Source organism: Colletotrichum jinshuiense, chromosome 4 (genome assembly GCF_051148585.1).
Source record: "Colletotrichum jinshuiense chromosome 4, complete sequence".
Classification (NCBI taxonomy): domain Eukaryota; kingdom Fungi; phylum Ascomycota; class Sordariomycetes; order Glomerellales; family Glomerellaceae; genus Colletotrichum; species Colletotrichum jinshuiense.
Window position 1 is genome coordinate 4,353,573 of NC_139311.1, and position 22,868 is coordinate 4,376,440.

At 57.8% G+C, this 22,868-nt stretch overlaps 4 protein-coding genes across 4 annotated transcripts; 2 read left to right on the top strand and 2 right to left on the bottom strand.

Annotated features, from left to right (window-relative positions):
- Window positions 1–1,950: 1,950 nt before the first annotated feature.
- On the top strand, window positions 1,951–6,757 carry EsH8_IV_001087 (uncharacterized protein; the record flags this gene model as incomplete). Its single annotated transcript, XM_083265977.1, has 4 exons — window positions 1,951–2,132; window positions 2,207–2,309; window positions 2,374–5,304; window positions 5,366–6,757. 4 exons carry the CDS (start codon window positions 1,951–1,953, stop codon window positions 6,755–6,757), a joined length of 4,608 nt encoding a protein of 1,535 aa, XP_083124872.1.
- A 1,819-nt stretch (window positions 6,758–8,576) lies between these two features.
- Window positions 8,577–9,762, top strand: EsH8_IV_001088 (Whi5 domain-containing protein; the record flags this gene model as incomplete). Its single annotated transcript, XM_083265978.1, has 3 exons — window positions 8,577–8,933; window positions 9,006–9,272; window positions 9,358–9,762. The coding sequence occupies 3 exons, from the start codon at window positions 8,577–8,579 to the stop codon at window positions 9,760–9,762; spliced, it is 1,029 nt and encodes a 342-aa protein (XP_083124873.1).
- Window positions 9,763–11,502: 1,740 nt separating this feature from the next.
- EsH8_IV_001089 (RTA1 like protein-domain-containing protein) lies at window positions 11,503–12,831 on the bottom strand (the record flags this gene model as incomplete). Its single annotated transcript, XM_083265979.1, has 3 exons — window positions 11,503–11,647; window positions 11,727–12,137; window positions 12,461–12,831. 3 exons carry the CDS (start codon window positions 12,829–12,831, stop codon window positions 11,503–11,505), a joined length of 927 nt encoding a protein of 308 aa, XP_083124874.1.
- Window positions 12,832–17,356: 4,525 nt separating this feature from the next.
- Window positions 17,357–18,194, bottom strand: EsH8_IV_001090 (uncharacterized protein; the record flags this gene model as incomplete). Its single annotated transcript, XM_083265980.1, has 2 exons — window positions 17,357–17,462; window positions 17,524–18,194. The coding sequence occupies 2 exons, from the start codon at window positions 18,192–18,194 to the stop codon at window positions 17,357–17,359; spliced, it is 777 nt and encodes a 258-aa protein (XP_083124875.1).
- Between the last annotated feature and the right edge of the window lie 4,674 nt (window positions 18,195–22,868).

Sequence of the window (22,868 nt, forward strand, 5' to 3'; positions counted from 1 at the left end):
GCAGAGAGGCTCGCACTGAACCAACTAACTAACACCAGAGACCATGGTGGCGGTACCGTAGCGTATGTACACTACGGGTACATGGCAGCACACTCGTTCGTTCTCAGTCTCCAGAGATATTTTATATCAACCCCAATCCTCCCTTGTCCGCACGTTGGCGTCTTCTTGCAACCAAATACAGCTCTGTATCGAGCTGCTACATAGAATTGAATACAGGATCCCAAATAAGATCGATCGCGACATGTCGGAAACCATCTTGTTCTCTCGCCTCGCATGTACCGGCCGCATCTCCCAAGCTCACCTGTACCTGGCTCCTCCTGCCCTGCCTGCCCTGCCTGCCCTGCCTGCTGCTCCTCTGCTTCCCGCCGCCCACCTCCCACCTCCCACCTGCCATGCCATGTACTGCTCGTTTCCTCTATCCCCACACCCCCCTTTCCTGCCATGTACCTCCTTCCGTCCAATCCAATCCTGCCCGTCCTCTTCTTCGCCCACACCCCTCCCCTCCCCTCTACACCGTGCATCTCGCCGCCCTGCAGGCCCCATCCTCTCTTCTCTCTCACTCCATGTCCACCTCTCTGTCGCTCTGTTCCCCGTCACTCTCACAGTCTCACTCACATCCACGCCCTCTTCCTCTCGTCGCCCTACTCTACTCGTCCTCCCTCCCTCTCCCTCTACACCATAGCACGTCCTTCCACCTTGTTCAGTCGGCCGGTCGCCTTCTGCTTGTCGACGCCGTGCCTCTCCTCTCGCCTCTCTTCCGCCTTTTGCTTCTCTGGATATTTCCCTTCAAGAAGCTGGCCTACATGGCATCTGGTGATTACGACGACACCTGCTTCTCGCCTCGACTTCTCGCCCATTTCTCGTTTCAGCCACCCCAGTCCACCACAGGCAAAAATAGGCTCCACGCTTAAAAAGCGCCAATCCTGAGCCCACCAGAACCTAAATCGGCTGGCACTGATCGAGCAAAGCCCATCTCCAGAGGCTCCACCACGCCCAACGATCCCGTCCTCTGCCGTAAACCCATCGCTACTTTACTCACAACCACCTCTTCCGCCTCTTTTCCTCTTCTTTCACCACCACACACCACGGCCTCTCTGTCGTGTCCTGCCCACGCTTTTCTTGCGTGCTTGTCGTCGTCCGCCAAACCAGGTCCCGGTGAAGCCTGCGAACGGTACAGCATAACTCGCTACGCATAGCTTCGTCCCGTTTTCGAAGCCCCCCCCGGCTGCATTTGTCTCGACCTGCCGCTTGTCCACGCCCACCCTCCATCCACCCTCTGGAATTTCCGCCGCTCCTGGACGGACACGCCCAAAACCACAACAACCCACCACCGACCACCACCTCACGTTGTGGTCCTCTGCATTCTGTCCCCCTCTCTGCGACTCGACTTTTGTTTTGCTTCCGCAAGCAAACACTGCAGCAATATCGGCAAGACTCTCAAAGTCCTTGCTGTACAGGCGCTCGGGTCCCTTCGTCGACTCCACGTAATCCTAGCACCGAAAAACACGAGACGAGGACCACCGAACCACTTCGCCTGCCTCGTCACGGTTGCTTCAACACCACCACCCGACCACAATCAACGCATACCCGCACTTGCAAGAGAAACGCCAGCGGCATCGAAGCATCTTCCACCACCCTCGCATCACTTCTCGGTCTCCCGACGTTTGACTGGCTCCCTATGGTAGTCGCCACAAGTCACTAGGCACCCTGCAGGCAGTCGACGGCTTCGTGCCTCATTGTCCACAGACAACCGCCCTTTTTTTTTCTCATTCTTTCTGCCTGCTGCGGACGGACTTCCTCCTTGAGAGCGACGTGCCCTCCGACCTACACCCACCTCTCGAACCCGACAGCGGCCCTCCCGCTCGACGGTCCACGGTCCACCATCAATCGAACCTGTCGGCTTGGCAAGACGTGCTGAAGGGGACTTGTTAAACCCAGTGGAAAGCGGCCATGGCCGCAAACATGCAGCACATGGCGGGAGCGGCGGGGATGATGCAGCAACAGCGACCCCGGCCCTCCCAGGTTCAGTTGAACCAATTTCTCTACCAGACCATGCTCGCTCAGCAGCAGCCGCACTCGGGCTGGCAGGCTGGCGTAGCGATCCAGGAGCGCATGATCAAGTGCCACAACCTGTATGCTACATCTCGTTCTTCGCGCCTCGTGTTTTCGCATTTGCGCCGTGACACTGACATGATGCGTTTCCCAGGATCACAAACATTGGCCTCGCTGTCACGACCCTCGATTTTATGAAGGCAGCAGAGGTTGGCGTCAACTTTGAACGCGAAGCGTTCAACAAGTCGCAAGATAAGGTAAGGTTCCGAGTCAAAGCACACCGCGTGCCTACCACAAGTGTCAACCTAACCCGTCTTACAGGCCCAATACGAGGCGCAAATGAGCAACAAAACGAACGAATTTTTCAGACGACGACAGGCCAACGAACAGAACATGTCCAACAACCTCCAGGCGCAGGCCGCGGCCCAGGCCCAACAGCAGCTCATGATGAACCAGAATGCCGCCATGCAAAACCAGATGGGCCGGGGAATGGGACAAAACCAACAGCAGGGGTTCCAACACCTGCAGCACCAAATGCAAGCGTCGCAAATCCCCCAGCAGGGACAAATGGGTGTCAACATGGGCAACCAGGGTGGCCAACCGATCGGGCCCAACCAGCAAATGTTCCAGATGCCAGGTGCGCAGGGCAGACCTCAAAACGGCATACCCACCGACGCCTCAAATCTCACGCCGCATGATCAGCAAAAGGTTATGGAGCTCGCGCAGAAGATGGCAGCCGCGTGCCCTGACCCCCAAAAGAACCATTACCGCAATATCGTGCAGACCCGTTTCGCACAACGGGCCCAGGAGTACACGGCACAGGGCAAAGATCCTGTCCTGATCTGGTTCCAGCACCAGGCTTTTCAGGGTCTCTCCAAGAACGCGGCCATGGCGCGACAGCGCCAGCAGCAGGGAGGCATGCCTCCCAACATGAATCAGGCTCAAGCCCAGGCCCTGATGCAAGCTGGCAGGGGACAGATGAACCCCGCCATGATGAATGCGGCGGGCATGCAGTCCGGCACCGGCGACTTTGGCCAGTTCAACACCATGGAGAGCATCATGAACCAGCAAAAGGCCGGCATACTCGCTCAGGAGCAAGGCCAGATGGTTGTACCTGCCAGTGGCGGCCCGGCTCGCAACGCGACCCCGCAGCCCATTGCCGGAGGTCAGGGTCAAGGAATGCCAAACCAACCCGGACAGAGCCAAACGCCTCGACCACCCCAAGCTCAGCAGCAGCTGAGCATGCAACAGGCACAGCAGCTGAAGATGGAGCAGCAGCAGTCGCAGCACGCGGCGCAAATGCGCGCTCAACAACAGGCTAGGCAATTGCAGGGACAGCCAAACGGCCTAGGCGGCGCCCCTCCTTCCCAGAGCCCGGGCATGAACACGCTGAACACCCCCATGCGTCGCCCGCCTAGTGCCATGAATCCCATGGAAGGCCAGGGCGGAGCGCAGGCGAATGGTGCCTTTGCCGGCACTCTCGACCCTCGCTTCAACCAGGGGAACCAAAGGCCAATGTCTACGGGTGGAAACATGAACATGAACAACAACCCAATTTTCCACAACATGATGGCAAGCATGAACCCCGAGCAGAGACAAGCCGTGCATGGGCTGCCACCCGACAAGCTCCACGAGGTTATGACCAAGTGGCAGGAGCAGCAACGCAAGATGCAGATGAGCGCGATGGCACAAGCTGGAAACACCCCGGGCCAGATGCAAGGCCGTCCCGGGCAGCTCGGACAGTTTAACATGCCCAACGGCAATCAGTTCATAACGAACGGCATGATGCCGCAGCAGGCGCAGCAGGGAAATCCTCCCAATAACCAACAGGCACTCATCGCCCAACAGCAGCAGATGCTCGCTCGGCTGAGAAACCAGGGAACTCCTGTAGCACCCGCCCACCAGGTCATGATGGACAGCATGGATCTCCCGCCGCCGGTCCTCGCGCAGGTCGGCAGCCAGCTTCGCGCTCCCCCCGAAGTGCGCAAGTGGAAGGATCTCAGGCAATGGCTCGCGCAAAATCCTGTGCAGGCACAGCTTCAGCAACATCTTGAGAGGATTCAACGGTCACAATTTGCCACATACATGCAGAGGCAAATGGAGAAGCGGAACAGAGAGCAGCAGATGACGCAGCAGCAGGTGGCTCAACAGCAACAGCAGCAGCAGCCTCAGCAGCAGCCTCAGCAACCGGCTCAACAACAGCAGCAGCAGCCATCTCAGCAGCAGCCCCAGCAGCAACAACAGCCTCAACCTCAGCCCCAGCCGCAACAAAATCCTATGCAAGCTGGCAACGCGGCTCCGAACCAGCAGATGCCGAACCAGCCAGGCATGCCTCCTGGCATGCCGAATATCCCGGCTCACATGATACAAGTGACGCAACATGACATCTTGAATGCCCGCAAGGCAAACCCCAAGATTGCCAGTCTCACGGATGACCAGCTGAGGCAGTTCATCATCCAGATCAAGCAGCGGCAGATGGCTGCCGCCATGCAGAAGGAAATGGTCATGCGACAGGCCCAACAAGCTGCACAGGGCATGCAGGGAGGGCAGGGGCCACAGAACGTTGCTGTATCCGCACCTCAGCCGCCGCAGCCTCATATGGCACAGCCTGGCGGTTCGCAGGCGAATGCTACCGCCCCTACGCCCGCCAAGGCCCCCCAGTCGGTCCCGCCAAAGCAGCAAAGTGCAACTCCTGACGCGAAGGCTGTTGCCAATGCCGCCGCGCCGAGGAACAACACCAACAACAACCGCCCTACCTCGAACAACCAGCAACAGCAGCAGCCCCCGAACCCTTCACCGGCAACCGGATACAAGAACCTCAAGCGTCCCAGCACTGACGACCCCATTGATGTTCCTCAGACGGCAGCTCAGCAGCCTCAGAGGCCTGCTGCAGTCCCAGGACAGATGCGGCCTCTCCCGAATCTCACACCCGAGCAAATAGCGAGCATGACGCCCGAGCAGAAGGCCAAGTACGAGCTGATGAAGAGCCGCCAGCAGGCCATGCAGGCAGCAAACCCAGGCATCGCCCCGACCGAAAACGACTTTGACAAACTGAGACGTATTGGCCAAGAAGAGCAGAGGTTGATGATGACCGAGCACATGCCGGATATTAGCATGACGCCAGAGCAGCGACAAGAGACTTGCGCCAAGCTGATGAAGATTGTGGTCGACATGGGCAAGATTGGAAAGGCGCTTGGTCGGTGGTATGCCGCGACTCGTGACGACGCGCGCGCCAAGAGCTACTTCCGAGCTGTGAGTACAATTTTTTTTTTTTTTTGGTAACAAGGCAACTCACTGACAGTTTTATTCACAGCGACTCCGGATGATCAGACAATTCACCGACGGTGAGGTCATGATGAACCCCAAGCCCGTCTTCAGTGTCAGGCCCGCCGAAATCGACGAGGTCCGTCGGCTGCTTGAGAGCATGGCGCGCGACTGCGCGAACCTCGGCAAGAAGGCCGGGGCAGCGCCGCCGCAGCAAGGTCAGCCGACAGCGCCAAACCAAGCAGGTGCTTCTGCACAGGGCGGCCAGCCAGCCCCGTTGAGTGCCGCCAACCTCGAGAAGCAGACCCAAGCACTCCACAATATGCACAGCCGTTCGAACAGCAAGAGCGGACCGCCCGCGGCACCAACGACCAGCCAACCTCCGTTCCCCTTCATTGCAACCTCGCCGCACGGGCAACCCGCCTACATTGGCAAGCCCAAGGTTAACCGGGATAACCTTCAGCTGCCGGCGCGGAAGAAGGCCAAGACCGGAGAGCAGCCGACCCCGCCGCAGCCGAACCAGGCCACTCCCTCGCCTCAGATCAGCAAGTCCGGCTCGCCAGAGCTCAAGCGACAGACAATGCCGGAAGCCAAGGCACCACCGAAACCGATGTTCCTGTGTCCGGAGGCAGACTGCGAAATGGCAACGACCGGCTTCCCGTCGGAGCAGGCACGACAGGCGCATGTCCAGGAGGAGCACGTGAAGCCTCTGGAGGACCCGATGAAGTTCATGCAAGAGAACCTGGCTCTTTCTTTGGGACTAGACATGAACGGCCAGGTCAAGATGGAGCCCCAGACGGCGCAACCGATGGGCCAGAACCTCTCCAAACAGGGACAGACACCGGCAAGCAACCCGGCTGCGACACCCATGTCTCGCGATGCATCGATGCAGCGTTCGGGCAGCAAGATGGGAGGAAAGCCGCAGGATAACAAGCTCGCAGCCGGCAAGGCGGACGACACGCCGAAGCTGGAGAACAAGCAGCCCGAAATGGCGGCCGTGCCGGCTGCGCCGATGGACCCTTGGATCACGACAATTGACCCGCAGAGCTTGTTCAACAACCTTGGCAAGTTCGAGCTTGGCGCCAGCGGTGTCATCAGTGACATGGGCGTTTACCGGTCCCTGACACCAAACGACACCCCCGAGTCGAGCAAGGACAGCGGCTCATCGGAGCCCAACAGCGACATTTCGGAGGGTGTCCACTTGGACATTGACCTCAACTGGCAGCCTGTTGACGTGGACTTGCTTCTCGACATGAACAGCATCAACATGGACGGGCTCGAGAACCTCCCAGACGGCGGGGGCGAGTTCGAGGGACTGATGCTGGAGGAGGCGATGCCCATGGAGCAGTTCCCCAACTGGGATGAAGTAACAAACGACTTCAACAAGCCGTTCCAGTTCGACAACAGCCTCTACTCGCTAGATGTGTCTTCATCTACGTAAGGGATTGGAGAGCGGGAGAAGGAAAAGAAAGTGTGCGACGGATGGGAAGGTCGGATTTTGGGAGAGTCACGGCTGTTGGATACCCTGGAGATTCAGATGAATGATGACCAACCGGTCTATTGGACAGGCGGGAATGGATTGCATCAGGAAAAGCAAGGTTATGGCGTTCCTTTGGCAGGTAGCGGACTACTCGACTCGACAGGTTCCTTGGCCTCTGGGTTGGTCTCTTTGCGAGCGTTGTTTTATTTCATTCTATATACGAAGATGCCGCAGCCTTGGCGGCATGGTGGAAGGGGATGGACGAATCAGTGTTTGGGAATTGTGTTTTCTTCTTTTGATTTTTCTTACGAGTATTTATTTCCCTCTAGTTCTGGTCCTTTGGGTCGTTAGGTTGAGGGCGGAGAGAGAGAGAGAGAGAGAGAGAGAAGGGGAGATATGCGCTGTATGTATGGATGGCGGGCAGAAGTCTTCGTAGTTTTGTTGGCGTCGACGGGAGCGTCGGCGCGACTCTTGCAAGGGCGAGAGGAATGATACCCAAGTTCATAAACGGAGACGGTCCCTTGGCATATTTCGTGACACGGTTGAAATGCGACAAGCACACGAGCGTCGGTCATCAGAGTCAGACTGGTTCTGGCCGTCGTCGGGGTTCGAGGTTGAAGCAGCCGGGGCAAACACAGCTCGTGCCAACGAGACGCGTGCTGACAGCGGGCAATTTACACCACTAGATACAAGGGAAGAAGGGATTGGAGCTGTCACGTCGATCCCAGCAGCGTGGACCCTGACCCCCGTACCTGCATTTTACTTTCTTCAACGCTAGGCCGGTTCCGATCAGCGGTGGCCACCAAACCCATGCAACGACAGACGCGCCTCTGGGGACTTGCAGGGGGCTATGTAAGCCGCGTTCTGGAACATTTTTGCGCCTGGGCCCCCCTCAAGCAGCGCTGTAATGCACTGTAGCGTCGCCTGCACGGCGGCTCGCCACAGCAGGGGTACGCGACCAACTTCCAGCCACCAGACAGGGGGGAGGACCCAGGCCGCGACTTTTTGACGTTGGCGGTGGTGTGTGGTGTGTGTGGTGGCAGCAGTGGGATGAAGTACCCCGAGGGTTCACTTGTACAGCGATGTTCCTGCCCTGAGGGCACTGCGGTACACTGCCACCTTCAGCACTGATGATTACCTACCCGCGGCCGTTTGAGAAGCGGCCTGCTTCCCGCAAGGCAAAAGGCACCGAGACGCTACATATTTCGACTACGCGTTTTCTCTCTTGGGCCCTGCACTCCTGAATTCCTGACAACAACACGCACGTTTTGGTCGTTTCCTCATTGCTTCCCTTTCCCAGAATCCTGTTCGGCCGGGGATTTGGACATTTGCTGCCCTCTCCCTCCAGTTTCAGAGACACGGCCTGGAACATCAAAAAAGGGCTCCCGCTCCTCTTATTTGTTTGTTTGGAGAGCAACAAGTGGCCGGTGGGTTTCTGGCTGTTGTCTTGTTGCTACAGCTGCACGCGGCAGGTCGCCCATCATTCGCTCGGCACCAGTCCAGCCACAAAACGCACTACGAAAGTCGCTCAAGCTTGTAATTGGCAATTGAGTGGGAATAGCTCTCTCGCGCACCTAGCTACATCCTTTCTCTCTCTCGCATCTCAACCCTCCATCCCTCTTCTCTCCCTCCCCCCTCCGCACTCCCCTCCCCTCTTTCTCTCTCCAAACTTTCAATCCGAAGGACCTTGCCCCTTCTCCCCATCTTCTCCTCCTTCGCCATCGTTTTGGGACGCAAGAAAGAAAGGGAAAAAAAAGACACACGCCCCAGTTCCAACACCATGGACCCCTCATCGCCAACCAAGAGACGCGCCCTCGCGCCCTTGGACGCGAACGTGAACGCGATGTCGCCCACCAAGATGCACAACAAGACCAAGATGCCCGGCTCTCCGCTCAAGAGCCCAATCAGGTCGCCATTGGGTCTGAAAAGGCCCCTCGCCGCCGTCTTTTCCGACGAGAATGCCGTCGCGAAGAAGAAGCAATGCCAGGAGCCTGTTGCCGCACCTCCGCCTACCCCGGCCGCTGCCGCTGCCGCCGCCGCCGCCGCCGTTGCCGCTTTAAGTGCACCTGCACCAGTACCTGCACCGACTCCCGCGTCCTCACAGACGGAGATGGACACGGAACCCGACGCGAAGGAGGTGGGAGAGACCCGAAAGCCACATGGCGTACATCGTCGAGATAGGAAGCTAATGCGTGTATGTGTTGGGCAGGGCCAGAGCGAACCGCAGCAGGAACAGGAAACCGAACAACCAGTACAACAGCCCGAGGTGCAAAATCACGACCAACAACACCAGCAGTTGCCGCCGCAAACGTCGCGAAATCGGTCCGCGTCGCCCGACACGTCGTCCGTGTTTGACAACTCCGCCATGGACACCTCGCAGAACACGACAATTCTCACTGAGCCCGACCTGGAGCAGGCCAGGACACTGCCGCCGCCGAGGCCGAGAAGGTTATTGACGCGTGAGGAGGCGCGACAGGTACGACGCTACCCGTGCCGGATATGACTGGCGGTTGATACGAGCTGGTGTGACATGATTGCTGACCATGCCATTCGACGTATAGAAGGCGCGAATCTTACGACTGAAGCTGGGACTGGCCAACTACAAGCTCCAAACGGGGCAGGAGGACGTGCCTCTTGATAAGCTGCAGAGGATGCCGCTGCCCGGCCACGAGAGTCGGAGAAAGGTGTTGCCGAGAGTCACGGTGCAGCCGCCATCGAGCCGCGATGGCCCTCCTGAGAAGGACGCCGAGGATACTGCAGAGCGTGAGCAACAGGAGCCTGGAACCGACACGACGGAAGAAACACAGGAACAGTCGGACCCCGAGAAGGCGGTGCTGCCGCGTCTGGAGGCGGTCGAGACTACATGTGACGATGGCGGGGATTCGACGAGCGCGGTCTGTGGCGGGGCAGTCAGCAGTCTTCTCAGTCTTGCAAGGGCGTCGTCTTCAGTGTCTTCCTCCTCATAACGCGTCGTATTGGGAAGGAGTTAAGGAGTCACGGTTTTTGGTGGGGATCTTTGCATTGCATCGACGGGCGGTTTCCCGTCGTCGTCTGACCCCTGCGGCGCCGCATCTGTCAGTGTGCTGTCACAGCATGCGGGTTGAGCACACGGCATCATCGGTTGGGTTTATATCATGATCTAGGCGGGATTGGCGGCTATTCTGCCAGATCCGTCCAACCTATATCTACGGAAAGGGGTGGTTTTATTTGAGTAATTGTTGGCACAACATCTCATCAGATGTATCCAGCCAGAGCAGTAGATCTTTTCCACGCTACAGCATGAGGGCGGCGTTACAAGGAGCTTGGGAGCTGGAAGCCGGCGGGCAAAAAGGTTCTAATTGATTCCGTCCTTTGGACAGTACTTTTGTTGTCCGATGTGTCTGCACCCTGTTATGCCATTGCAAATACGTGACAGCTTCGGGGTGAGGAGTAGGAGCATGAATGGGCCCGGCAGGCATTGGAAGCTGGCACGGGACGGGGAGATGCGGCGGGGGAGGGGAAAGGGGGACGAGCCGAGCGGGGCTTCTTCCCCCAACACTCGGAGACGGCGCCGCGGCATCGGGGTCAGGCTGCAGGATACCCCGTTTCGGATCATCGATATTCGACTTTTACAACGCAACACGTCGCAGGAATATGATGCCGCTTGGCTATGTCTCCTCCCATATCAAAAGGGGGAGGGCCACGATTTTTTCTTTTCTTTTTTCAGTCCCATGGCCCCTCACATTCCGTCCAAGCTGCGTAAAGACTGCCCACGAAGAAAGCCTGTCTCTTCTTCCCCGAGGGGGTTTCTTTTTCGCATATTTCCCCCCCCCTTTTCCCTCGCACTCGCCACCCGCGCCTGATCGACCCCGCTCTCACGTCCTCCCCTAGAGCACACTCTCAGGTGTACTTGACTGGTCCAAGACGATGGGAATGAAGATGGGAAACGAGCGGTACATGGAGGCCTCGTAGGCAAACCACAAAGGCTTGCTAAAGCAAGACAACCGGGGCTCCGTGAAGCGTTATTGTAAGGGGTGGAGCCGCTCAAGCAACCCGAGTTCCACGGTCGGTAGAGGTTGGATCGTTTCGGGAGGTAACGTAGTTGGTAGCATGAGAGGGCTGGGAACTGGGAACCCGGCCAAGGCAGGCGGGCGTTGCCTGCCGGGCTGCTTGGGGCTGCTTGGGGTGGTGGGGGTTGTGGACTCTGCTTTGCTTGTTCGTCTTGCTTGCTTTTTGCTTGCTCTCGCTTGCGTTTGCTTCGGGCTTGTCGTGAAGGGTTTGCTTTGTATGATTGGCGGCATCCCGATCTGTGGCTTGCACCGGTGCTACCCTCAATCTCATGATAAGATCGACTTATGTCACGGTACTACCACATCCCCAAAAAAGGACCCTCCTGCTCCTCCTCCTCCTTTGCATCAAATAAAACGTGCCACCAGGGGATATTGACTGCGACGCATTCGGGCTTTGTCTTATTGCATCTGTCTCCACGTCTATTTCGACTCATGAAAATCACTACCGCTTCTAATGCCAAGGAAACAAACCAGCCCCTACCTGTTTGGGAGGGGGGGTTAACCAACATAATGACGCTTCTAGATGAACCAAACGCTTACAGGGGCCAGAGTTGAGAAGGCATTCGCTGCCCAACACCGAGACCGGGATCCCCCTCCCTCTGCCTCTCCCAAAAACAAGAACGCAAAAGGCAGTCTGATACACCAAAACCCCCTAAATCACTTCTTCTCCACAATGATGCTCTCGACGCCACTCTCGACGCCAGACTCCTTTCTCGCACCATTCATCGACCTGTCCTTATTCCCGCCAAAGACCAGGCCGGGGTGCCCTACGCATAGCGCAAAGACGGCGCAGATGACGAGCCTGATAGTAACGCGTCAGCTTCACGAGGCCTCCTTTCTGCCGGGGGAAGGGTCTGATGATCAAATGCATCGTGACTTACACTCCCTCCAATCCGATAAATAGACCCTCGTCGGTGATCTTTTCCGAGTTCGAGTACCCCTCGCTGAGCTCGTCGACGCGGTAGGAGCACCGCGCCAGGATGAGCACGACGGCCAGCGCCAAGAAGCCGAAGAAGACCTTCTCGCGGCGCGTCAGGTCGCGGGAGGCGCTGGAGCGCGTGTAGCGGATCATGTAGTCGGCGAACAGGGCGCAGAAGGCGACGAGGACGACGACCTGAATCACCAGACCGGCCATGGCCAGGTTGACGCCCGTGTCGGAGCTGCCCAGGGAGGTGGTGCTCAGGGCGCCGCCGGCGGCCTGCAGGGCGAGGCAGAAGACGTCGAAGGAGATGAAGAGCCAGTAGATGACCTTTGTGGGGATGCGGGAGAGCTCCGGCGCAAAGGATTCGATGCTGTTTCGGGGGGGAGGCGGCCACGCGAGTTAGCCCATTGTGTCTTGCAGGTGCCGGCTGTGGCGCATGTTTTCTTTTCTTTTTCTCCCCCAAGAGCCCATCCTTCCCCCCTGCCCCATGTCGCATCTTTTTTTTTCTTTCCCCCCAAGATGACGACGTGTTTTAACAGAGGCAAGGGACTGTGGCAGCTGCCAAGATCAGGGCGAAAAATGAGAAATAATGGGGGGGGGGGGGGGGGGGGGGGGGGGAAGCAACCCGGCATGACACACAACAAGGAGGGGCAAACAAAAACACCCCGTGCAAACGAAACATGGGAAACTTACGCTCTGGAAATAGTAACGTAGATGGCGGCGGTGTAGTAGACGGGCCCGCTGGTGATGAAGATGATTTGGAGCATGAAGGCGACGAACTCGAAGGGGTTGTTGTACATGACGATGCGGCCGACGTAGCCGATGATCTCGCTGAGGCAGCCGGCGAGCATGAAGGCCATGAACCACCAGGTGCGCCAGCGGACGCCCAGGACGATGTGGACGGCGCCGGCGAGGGCGAAGAGGGCGAGGAAGAGGATGTTGACGGCGAGGTTCGGGCGGTACTTGTACAGGCTGTACTCGAGCGGGCAGAGTTCGAGGGTGCAGTTCGCCTTGGGGCCGAAGATGACGACGTAGGGCGGGAGAGGGGGCGGAGGGCCGGTCATGTTGGGCGTGCGTTGCTTCCGGGGCGGGCGCTGGTCGGCCTTTCTTTCTCCAGCAGAGAGATAGAGAGAGAGAGAGTAGGATGAGGGCGCGATGGAGAGAAGTGAAGACGGGGAAGCTCGGGAGGGAAAAGCCTGCGTGCCTGGGGGGAGACGGAATGTCTTAAAGAACTGGATGCCGTGCGTGCGCGGACCTTGGCTGTTGGAACCAACAAGCAAACATCGCAATCAAAATCGTGCAAGGGAAGGGGGGTGGTCAGTCATATATGTACGGCTTCACAGGGAGGAGGCGCATCGATGGGGGGAGCGGCACATCAACGATAGTTAGTTCCAGATCCCTCCCCGCTTGGCGGTTGGCACCCACCCGAGCGGTCTGCCGGGCCAACATTTCGACGATCCGTCACCACCGGGGGGGTGGACCAACATGCCAAACAAGGCTCGCATTCTCTTGAAGGGAAATGATATCACGAGAGGCTGTTGAAGAAGAGGACGGGGACGGGCGAACGCGTAACCATGCCAGAAGTAGCGCAAGCGGACGGGCGTCGCGGAGAGGGCACAGCCTCTTCCTACACCCGCCCCCTTCGCACGCGCATAGCCAACGGGGGGGAGGAAATATTGATTCTTTGACTCCCGTGCCCGCGGGGTGGCTGCCTGCCGCCTGGAGATATCAGGGGAGGCTTGGCTCCGAGGGGCCTCTCTAGTTAGGCCAGGCGGGCGGCAGAAAGGCGGCTGACCACCCCGTCGAATCTGTTTGCCCGGGCAGTCACTATTCTCTTGGGCCAATGCCTCGCAACTCTCCGATAGGGCGGTCGAGGGAAAGGGATCGGCTGGCGGCTGTCTTGGCCGCTTAGCGAGTGCGGGAGTGGGGCCGGCATGTTTGCTGCACCGCCAATGGCCCCAAGAAGAAAGGACGAAAATACGCTATTAATGGGAGGGGCCGCAGAAGGAAGCTGTGGTCTGTGCGATGCGAGTGCGAGGGCGGGGCGCGCTAACGCCGTTCCCAGTCGGATGGACGGGCCGTGGGATTGGTCGACAGACGGGATGGCAGCTGTTGATGACGCCGTGTTGGCACGGGTCGGGGGAATGTTGGAGGAGACTGGACACAGTGCCGTTGGGCCTGATTGTGATGATGACAGCGGTAGCCGGGGCGGCTGTACTTGCGCCGTAGGGCTGTGGTCATTGCAATGGGGGGGGCTAATTCCAGAGGCTTGGGACACGTGGCGATCGACGTGTCATAGATTCTGTCTGTGGCTGTCTACATTGCATACCATGGTTAGACGGTGGGTGTTCAGCTGGTGGTGACGGTGCGGTTTCTCGTAGGTAGTCGGCGTCGGCGTCGGCGTCGGTGTTGCATCAGGCTGTGGCGCTATGACGGGTGAGCTCCGAGTTATGAGCGCCGAAGGCCTAGCTTTGAGATTCGGCCTGCTTTGATTCTGGCTCCCACTGCCGAACTTGGCGGTGCTTGCAAACGGCGTTGGCTCCGATCGGCGGAGGCTTCAAAGGCCCCGTTTCCTTGACTGGCCGACGACGACGCAGGGACCGTGATCCCCCGAGGGCGGATACCTCAAATGCGGGGCAGACCGGCCCGTCGCGGTCGCGGCCCCGGACCAATGTGGAGTATGGAGCGCTACCGCAACGGCAAAGACCCACCCCCGTGCGATGCACGTAACGGATCGTCACCTTGTGCTATTCCGGTCCGAATGGCCGACTGGGCTGACAGCCGTCCTCTTGACGCTACAGTCAATACGAGTTCGCTCTCACGGCCGTGCATTCAAGCTTACAAACAACAGCGGGAGGAACAAGGTATCTTCGATGGTGGATGCGTTTGGAATAGATGGCATTCCGTTTGGTAGGGCTGTGAGACCCCAAAACACCCCGCAACCTAACTTCTTCCGCCTGAGCAATACGGGACGAAACTAAAGATAGACTCACGTTGCATTTGCCATTCCCCAAACATGTGCCTTGCGCCGCGGGCAGTATTTACGAGCTGGTTTATATTGCCGCAACGGTTTTCTGAAAGCCCGAGTGTCATGTAAATGACTGCGGCTGACTACAGCACCCCCCCGGTCTGTTGACTGAGTCGTTTGCTCGGAAATACCCGACACTTGCCAAGCATTGCGTCTTCTTCCATCAAACTTGAGAGCCACTTGACTCGTCTGCTTTGCTCCAGCAACAACCCATGTCGACCTTTCAACCCTCTCATTGCACAGAAATCTTGCACTGGCTTGGGAGTAGATGCATCGACAGGTCTCGCCAAAGTGCCCCCACCTCCACCTTTTGCGATTTGCTTCGTGGACACGGGTACTAGACCGTGTCTCGCTCCAAGTGCGTGGCTACGCCTGCGCGGGCAACGTTGGTTCCGAAACTTGGTTCGCAGGCTACCAGCAATGTATTGGATCTTTGTTGGGATCACAACCTCGGCCAACTGGTTCGACTCGCCATGTCCAAGTAGGGTGCCCGTGTATCTATAGCCCTCCTGCGAGCGTGGACCGGGATGCGAATGCAGAGATCCAGTACACCGCCGGGTGGCTGCTGGCCCATCAGACGCCACGACTTCTGCACCACAGCGGACAGCCGTGGTGTCGCTGGCCTAAGAGCATGTCAGGCGCCGCCAGCGAAACACGACCTCAAGAGTTCCGGATGAGCAGGTCGGCGACGTCAAGAGCAGCTGCAGGAAAGGCCCATCTGCTTGGCGTAGGGTTATTCGCGCCTCGACCCTCTTGGCCAGTAGCAGTTTGGCAATATCTCCGACCGGCGGAGGCTCAACAGAAGACGCGTCTTCCCGCTCGTTCCTGTCCGGTCTGAAACGTTGATGGGGAAGCGTCAGGCTGACCCGCGACATCGGGAAGACGGAGGGACTCCTCAGCATATTCTGCATGGGGCGACGAGGTGGAGGACCGACCGGCCGGTGATAGGGACTAGCTCGAGGTTTCTGTACCAAGGTCAATATCTCCAGACGAGCGATGTTTAAGAATAGGCAGGCGGCTGCGATGGTTGTGGTTGAGCATCACAATCGGAATCAACAAGGCGGGGGATACTGTCCCTACACTAGGAACCAGAGCAGGAAACTTCCTGTTGGACGTCCGGCCCCACGCAGCTTTGACGAGAGGCTCCTGGGTCAACAGACCAAAGTCGCCGGTCACGCAAACTCTACCCGCGATGCACACCAGCCGGCGCATCCGTCGATCCCAATATCAGGAAGAAGACAGAATTGGCCGCACCAAAGCATGGCTGGTGCCCAAAGCCCCGGCACCTCGCCGTCGGTGAGCATTCGTGACGTAGCCAGCCTCGCGTCGTCGTCGCCAAACAGTGGACCGCAAATCATGCGCGCACATACATGGTCGATCGCAGAGAGGCGGCGTCCCGTCCACACCAACTTCTCCGCAGATTTCATCTCGATCCATGAGTCGTATCATTTCGGAACCAACCGAGCGGTCGCTCGTCCTTCTGTCCCCCGCCTTCCGCCTCCCAAACGCCAACCGCCAAACCCGGATGCATGGAAGATGCGAAGGAGACTTGCATAGCAGCAAATTCCTCCGAAATGAGATGGGGTGACTGCGCCCCCCCATCTCCCCATGACCCGGGAAGCCTTGCAATCTCTCTCTCTCCGTCGCCTTCCTCTTACGGGTCTGCCTTCCTTGGATGACCGTTCCTCGTGTCGTTCGTTTCCTCGGTGAAGGACTAATCCTCGTGGGGCATGCCCGTATCCTGTGCTGGGTCGGTGGCCCGGTTGCATAAACACTAAATCTCTCCGTCCAAAGGAAGGCGAGTTATGCAGGGTCGGGGACGCCGTTCGTCCCGTTGGGCGGAGACGAGCGTTTCGCACAAATTGGCCCTCTGCCGACGGACCAATCAGGCGCCATTGTTCGTCCAAAGCGCAATCTCCCGAAAGTCCCTCAGTTGTCCAGCGCGAGGAAGTCCGCCAAGGCGCTAGTGGGGCTGGTCAATTTGACAGGGCGATCTCCTTGTGCCTCTGCTTCGTCCGAACTGGTGGTGGCCCGTTCGAACCCGTTGGTGCTTATTTCGTCGGTTGAATGATTCGGCTTTCGACTCGTCCGGGGGGTGTGATGATCAGCGCGACGGAAAGTCCGCCCATTTCCCGTCAATTTGACGTCCGGGGGGGAAGGATCGCTGTAAGGCGAATGTCACCTCACTTGAGGGACATCTCTCCCCAAGCCACGAATTTGACTTCTGAGGGAAACAGGGCAGCGGAGGTCACATTGCACATGTCACTGGGATCGGTTTTTCTCCAAACTCTTCGTCGTTAAAGCCAGGCCGTCCAGTTGGGAGAATCTCTCGCGCTCGATATTCTCGATCGCAAATGACCCCTTCCCCGGACGTCCCCAAATACAATTAGAAGATTAGGTTACAAATGGTATTTGCCATTCCGTTAAGATGATACATGTACAAAGAGAAGGCTCTTTAAACATTTCCTCTCGACTCCCCAGCAAAGATCCGTTAAATTGTCATCGTAAACTGCCGTAGCCTTGGTTGGCTTTCCTTAGAAGAATTGTCCAGGAGAAAGGATTTACGCGAAGACGAAGGCGGCAACACCGGCGAAGGCGGCGAGCATGGCAGAGCCAGTCAGGCCAGCGGCACCAGCGGTGACGGGGGTCTTGGTGGGAGCGACAGCACTGAGGCGGGAGTTAGTGACAATGCTTCACGAGGCTCGAGATATCGCGAGGAAGTACTTACGTGCCGTTACCGCCGGTAGGGACACCGGGGATGGTAGCAGAGGGCTTGCTGGGGGTAGGGCAAGGGACCTGGACGGTCTCGTAGATGACGGTGGGGATGACGGTGGTGATGCTGGTAGAGATGGTCTTGACGGAGACACCAGGGCAGACGGAAGCGGCGCTGGTGGCGAGGGTGGCGGGCTTGGAGACGGAGGGAGCAACACCGCCGGTGGTCACGGGGACGGGCTTCTCGCCAGCCTCAGTGGTGGGCTTGACGGGGGGAACGGCCTCGCTCTTGGTAGGGACGGCGGGGACGGTGCCGTTGTGGCCAGTGGGGGGAGGGACGACGACGACGGGGGCCGTGGCAGTGGGCTTGACCTCAGTCTCGGTGACGGGGCAGACGGTGGTGGAGATGGCCTCAGTCTTGGTCACGACGACGGTGCTGCCGGCAGGGCAGTTGGTGACCTCGGGGGCGCACGAGGTAACGGTTGAGATCTTGGTGGTGTAGATGGTGGAGGTGGTCAGGGGGACGACGCTGGACGAGACCACGGTGCTGCGGGCAGGGCAGTTGGTGACCTCGGGGGCGCACGAGGTGATGGTGAAGAACTTCGTGGAGAAGACGGTGGAGGCGGGCTCCTCGCCATGGGCCATGACGGCACCGGCGACGGCAAGGGCGGCAGCAGTGTAACGCATTTTGAAGATGGTTGAAGGGGTGGGTTTTGGGAGGGGTTCGTGAAAACGAAGTTTTGGTTTAAGGATTAAGAGAGCGAGTGTTTAAGCTGGAAGCTTGGTAAAGAATGGACGACCGAAGTCAAAGTTTGAGTCAAAAGCTGATGCTTGAGAGTGATGAGGCTTGTTTGGCTGGAGAGGGAAGGAAAGATCTGGCAGCGGACGGGGAGGATGGCAGCATATTAATAGCCATGTTGGACGAGTACGAGAGTGCTACAGTCGACCGGCCCCTCTCTCTCGCAGTGGCCGAGTGGGAGTGAGAGTCAGATCCCCATCCCGTCTTCTCCGCTCCTGTCGCTCGGCACCGTCTGCCAGCGCCTAGCCTGGCAGCAGTAGTGAGGGCAGCATGGACGTGGAGCGAGCACAAGGTGGGAAATTACACGACGCCTGCTAACATCAAGCCCCATGAACGCTAATCCAGGGGTTCGGTGGAGGTTGGACGGCACCAAAAGGGCACCTGGGTGAGTTGGCCCGCAGCAACCAGGCCGGCCGCCCACCCATGTCGTCCCCCCGGCCCTTCGCTGCGACCCTAGGCCGGGGTTAGATCCCATCTGCATAGAGCAGCATTAGTGAGAACAAAAGGGAAAACGGCGTTGCCACCTTATTTGCTAGGCTGCGCCTCTAGTCCGCGTGTAGCCTGAGTGTGGTGAGGAGACATGACATGAGAGCGCTTATTTGGGGCCAGAACACAGTCGAATAGGGCACCATTGCTTAATGGCAGACGTTGATTTGTGCGCCGGCAGCGTTTGGCTTCATTTGGTCTTTTTTTGGCGCCTCTTCTCCAATCTCCCCGTCCGAGTAAGCAATGAGTCGGGCACGACAATCTCGCTCCTTTGATTGTAAGACTGCCAATTGCACCAGCGGAAAGGGGACAGAGCATACACCCATACACCTCGCAGGGGGGTTTGATAATGGTCTCCGACACTGGCACCAGCAGCAGGTGGCGGATGGCGGGCATCTATTGACTGCTATCCAGCGGGACAGTTCCGACCATGGACGTTTTGTGCACTCGCGATGGGCGGCTGGCAACTAGTGAACGGCCTCGCCAATCTCGGGGTTTCTTGTCGCTTGACGAACGCTTTTCGTGTTTCTGCCAGGGTGGAAGAGAAGAGGCAAGGTTGTTTAGCACGAGTCAATCAATCAGGGACCGCTGAGCGAGGGTTTGAAGGCGAGTCAAAAAGTGGCACATTTGACGACAGCAGGGAAGAGTTATCTGATTGGGCAACGGACCGGCTCGGTGTGATTTTGTACGTGGTACAAGTCGGCCCAGGTGTGAGGTTGCGCAAGCCGAAGCCCTGCTGCTGTACTCGGTACTTTGACGATTGAGCGGTCTCGCTGATCCAGGATGTCGTTATTTCGCTCAGTCCATTTGCCTTGCGTCGCGTCGCCTTGTCTCGTAGGGTAAGGTTGCCATCCTCCGAGAGACGACGTCCAGGGCAGCACGGACGAGCCAATGCTCTTTAGATCGGACGAGGTTGATTGAAGGTTTGCCTCTGGAATGCTGGAGCAATAAGATTCGGGCACGTTGCAATGGATGAGACTGATGGGGGCCGTTTTCTTTCTTCCTAGGGAGAGACAACCCGATGCTTCCGTCGCCTTGGACAGATTTGGAGCTGGGAGGGTAGCAATAATGAGAGGGCAGCAGAGCTGAGGCTACGAGGCAGGCCAGCTGAAAGGGATCAAACGGTGGGCTGCGGGAATACACCGAAACGTGGAGGTGAAGGAACAATTCACCAAGAGGATGCTCATGCAGCACAGAGGGCCCGAGGGAACGAGGGAACCAAGTACAGGGTTCTCCGCCAAAAGAGGAGAGAGAGAGAGGGCGTAAGTGTGTGTGAGAGTGAGAGAGGGGAGGTAAAGAAAGAGAGAGAGAAAGCGAGACATGGGGGGGCCGATCCCTTGGCAAGCCTTGTGCCCCTTGTTCCTTTGTTGACCCTAAGTGAATGAAGCAGGGGCACTTGCACAAGTCGGGCATAAACCGGTGGCACAACATTCGGGTTGTCGAACTACTGCAGGAACAACGGAAGTGGTGGACTCGTGTTTCCAAAAACAACAAAAGTGGGTGGACGGAGGCGTGGTACGTATCTTCTTCCCGCAGACACAGAAACTGCAAATGATTTTCGCAGCTTCCCCTTTTCAGTCTTCAGCCGTCAATCATTTTCCCTTTCACGAACCGTCCATTACGGCTTAATTTCCCGTCAGTGCCGTCAGTAATGGGAGGGCCACTTGTTTCCGAGCATCAATGGACCTCACGGCAAAACATACCCAGTTTTCTCACTGCTCTTTGGTGGTCCTGCGGCCAGGAGACGATACCATCCATACCCCGACACGGCCACGAGGACACACAGAGCCGCGGGAGTCGGGAACACCAGAGCAGACGAAGACGGAGCACGAAGGGGCCAGGGATTGGTCTTGAAAAAACCGGAGCCCCCTGATCACAAGCGTCCTCCCCCTGCCTATCTGTCAATGGGCTTCAGCGAAAATCCTCCGCGGCATCCTCCAGCGTTGCGAGATCAACGTCGCCAACACGTCAGAACCACGGGCCACAGACCGTGGGTTTTCAAGCTCTAAAGCCAATCTTAATCTCCAAGTCGTCGCTTTTAGACCGCCCCGGCACTTCTTGATGCCGCTCGAACCGGCCTAGCGCCGACGCCCAGTGGCTTCCCGCCGGTGTCTCTTCCTTCAAACAGCCAACTCGTCGGTCTGGAGGCCATGGTGTATGTAACCATGCCAATGGCAAGTCTAGACGCCAGCCACTCCAACGAACAATGGTGTTGCTGTCTTGTTGTGCCCTATTGGTTTCTGGCCCGCGGTTGAATGGGTTACGTCGATTCATGCAAATCTCGCAAGCACCCGGCGTGGACCGTTCAGTTGGCAAGGAACCCTTATCATTCACCGAACACAGAAATAATCGTTTCGTCAATCCAAAGTATGGCAAATTGTCTGCCCGGCACATCCATGTCGACGACGCTCATCAACGGCCCCCCCAGCAGGCAGGCCCCACGACTGCAGGCCCGGGGCTCCAGTGAGGTGCTCATCGCGCGTTTCACTATTGTGGGTGCGAAAGATCGTCTGATGCTCCCTCAAGGGCCTCAACGGCTCTCTCTCCCATGTTCGGATGACCCTCATGACGTCGTATCGCCTGCTCCTGGCCATACTGACCGCCCTCCGGCCGAGTGCCTGACTGTAGGCATGATTTAGACATGCACGGCTACTTTCCGCTGAAGGACCACCACAACCAACGACAAGGTTCGTCTGACAGAAGCATTGGAGCCATGATAACCTTAATCAGCCGCGACTCAGGACCACCACGGTTGAGTTGGCTGGCAAATACACTAGTTAGTGATGAATACGCCGCCATTGCAGAATATTGTACAGGCACACTTGCACTGTCACACGGCTCCAGCTGCTCTTTTTCCGGTGGCCTCATCGGACCCGGCCGCAATTTGGCAACGCAACCTTCGCAGCCACACTGCCACCGACCACTAGGCCATACCTTGTTTGCCGCCGTCCAGCCAGCGACGAGACCAGCAGAACCATCACTTCGCCCAGAATGAGGGTAATTTCCAGAATGCGCCATGACCTCGGCGAGGTCTGGCCAACCGAAATGCAACAGTTATTATTGAAGAAAAGCTTTTTTGTACCCCTTGCCAACCAACCCATCGGTGAAGACGGCAAGTTTACTCTGATTGGCGGCTCTTGGCAAACAATGGCCTCGTGCACACCTCGTTTGTCACGGCGAAGTGTGCCTTTCTGCTGATCCCAAGACTCACCGACGCTCGCTCCCCTTTCAAAAGCTCCGACCAGGCACAGGCTGGGCTCTGCGGGGTTTAATGAGCCATGCAGCTCCGCCTCGCCAGACACTCGGCGCCACATCAGCTTGCAGATCATTCAGCTGGTTTTCTCCATAATCCTTGTGCCTATCGCTATCACATCCTCTGTCGTGATTTGTGCGATGATCCAGCTTCGAGATGTCTTCAGCGCCTCTCTCTTGAAGGGTTGAGGTCTATCTCTTCTGGTGGAGCGGAACCCGGCTTCGGTTGTTTTCGTTTTGCTGTCGAGCAATCGGATCCATTGTGTGGCCTCAGACTCCATCGTGGCCGAAAGGCAAAAGGACAGGAGCAATCTGACCATACGAAGTGCAAATCTCGGGCAATTTCTCGCAGGGCAACTGACCCCGCAAAATCCCCCAAAGGAGCATGTCCACCGCCGCTTCATGAGGCAGGTCCTTTATTGGCTCTGACTATCCTAACTCAACCCCAGATTGTCTGTCTGCATATGCAGCACATGCACACCTCAGGGGCGTTACAAGATCCAGCATCAAAGGCTGTCTGCTAGAAGATCATATCACCAGCTTACGCCCTTTCAGGATTGGTCCCAAGGGCTGAGAGGATGCGGCGTCTTATTGACTCTCCAATCCCTCTCCTTGCCCACACCACGACCTACCCGGCAAACGTCCCACGTTACCGGCTCGACCTGTACTTCCTCCTACAGAGCCCGAACATAGCATCGACCCCAATGCCTTGGCCGATGGCCAGCAGATGGTGCTATTCTGGTTCGGGCAAGTGGGCGTCGCTCAACCCGATGCCTCACCCCAGCTCGCATACTGTTTCACTTTGAAGCCAAGTGGCAGTCCTG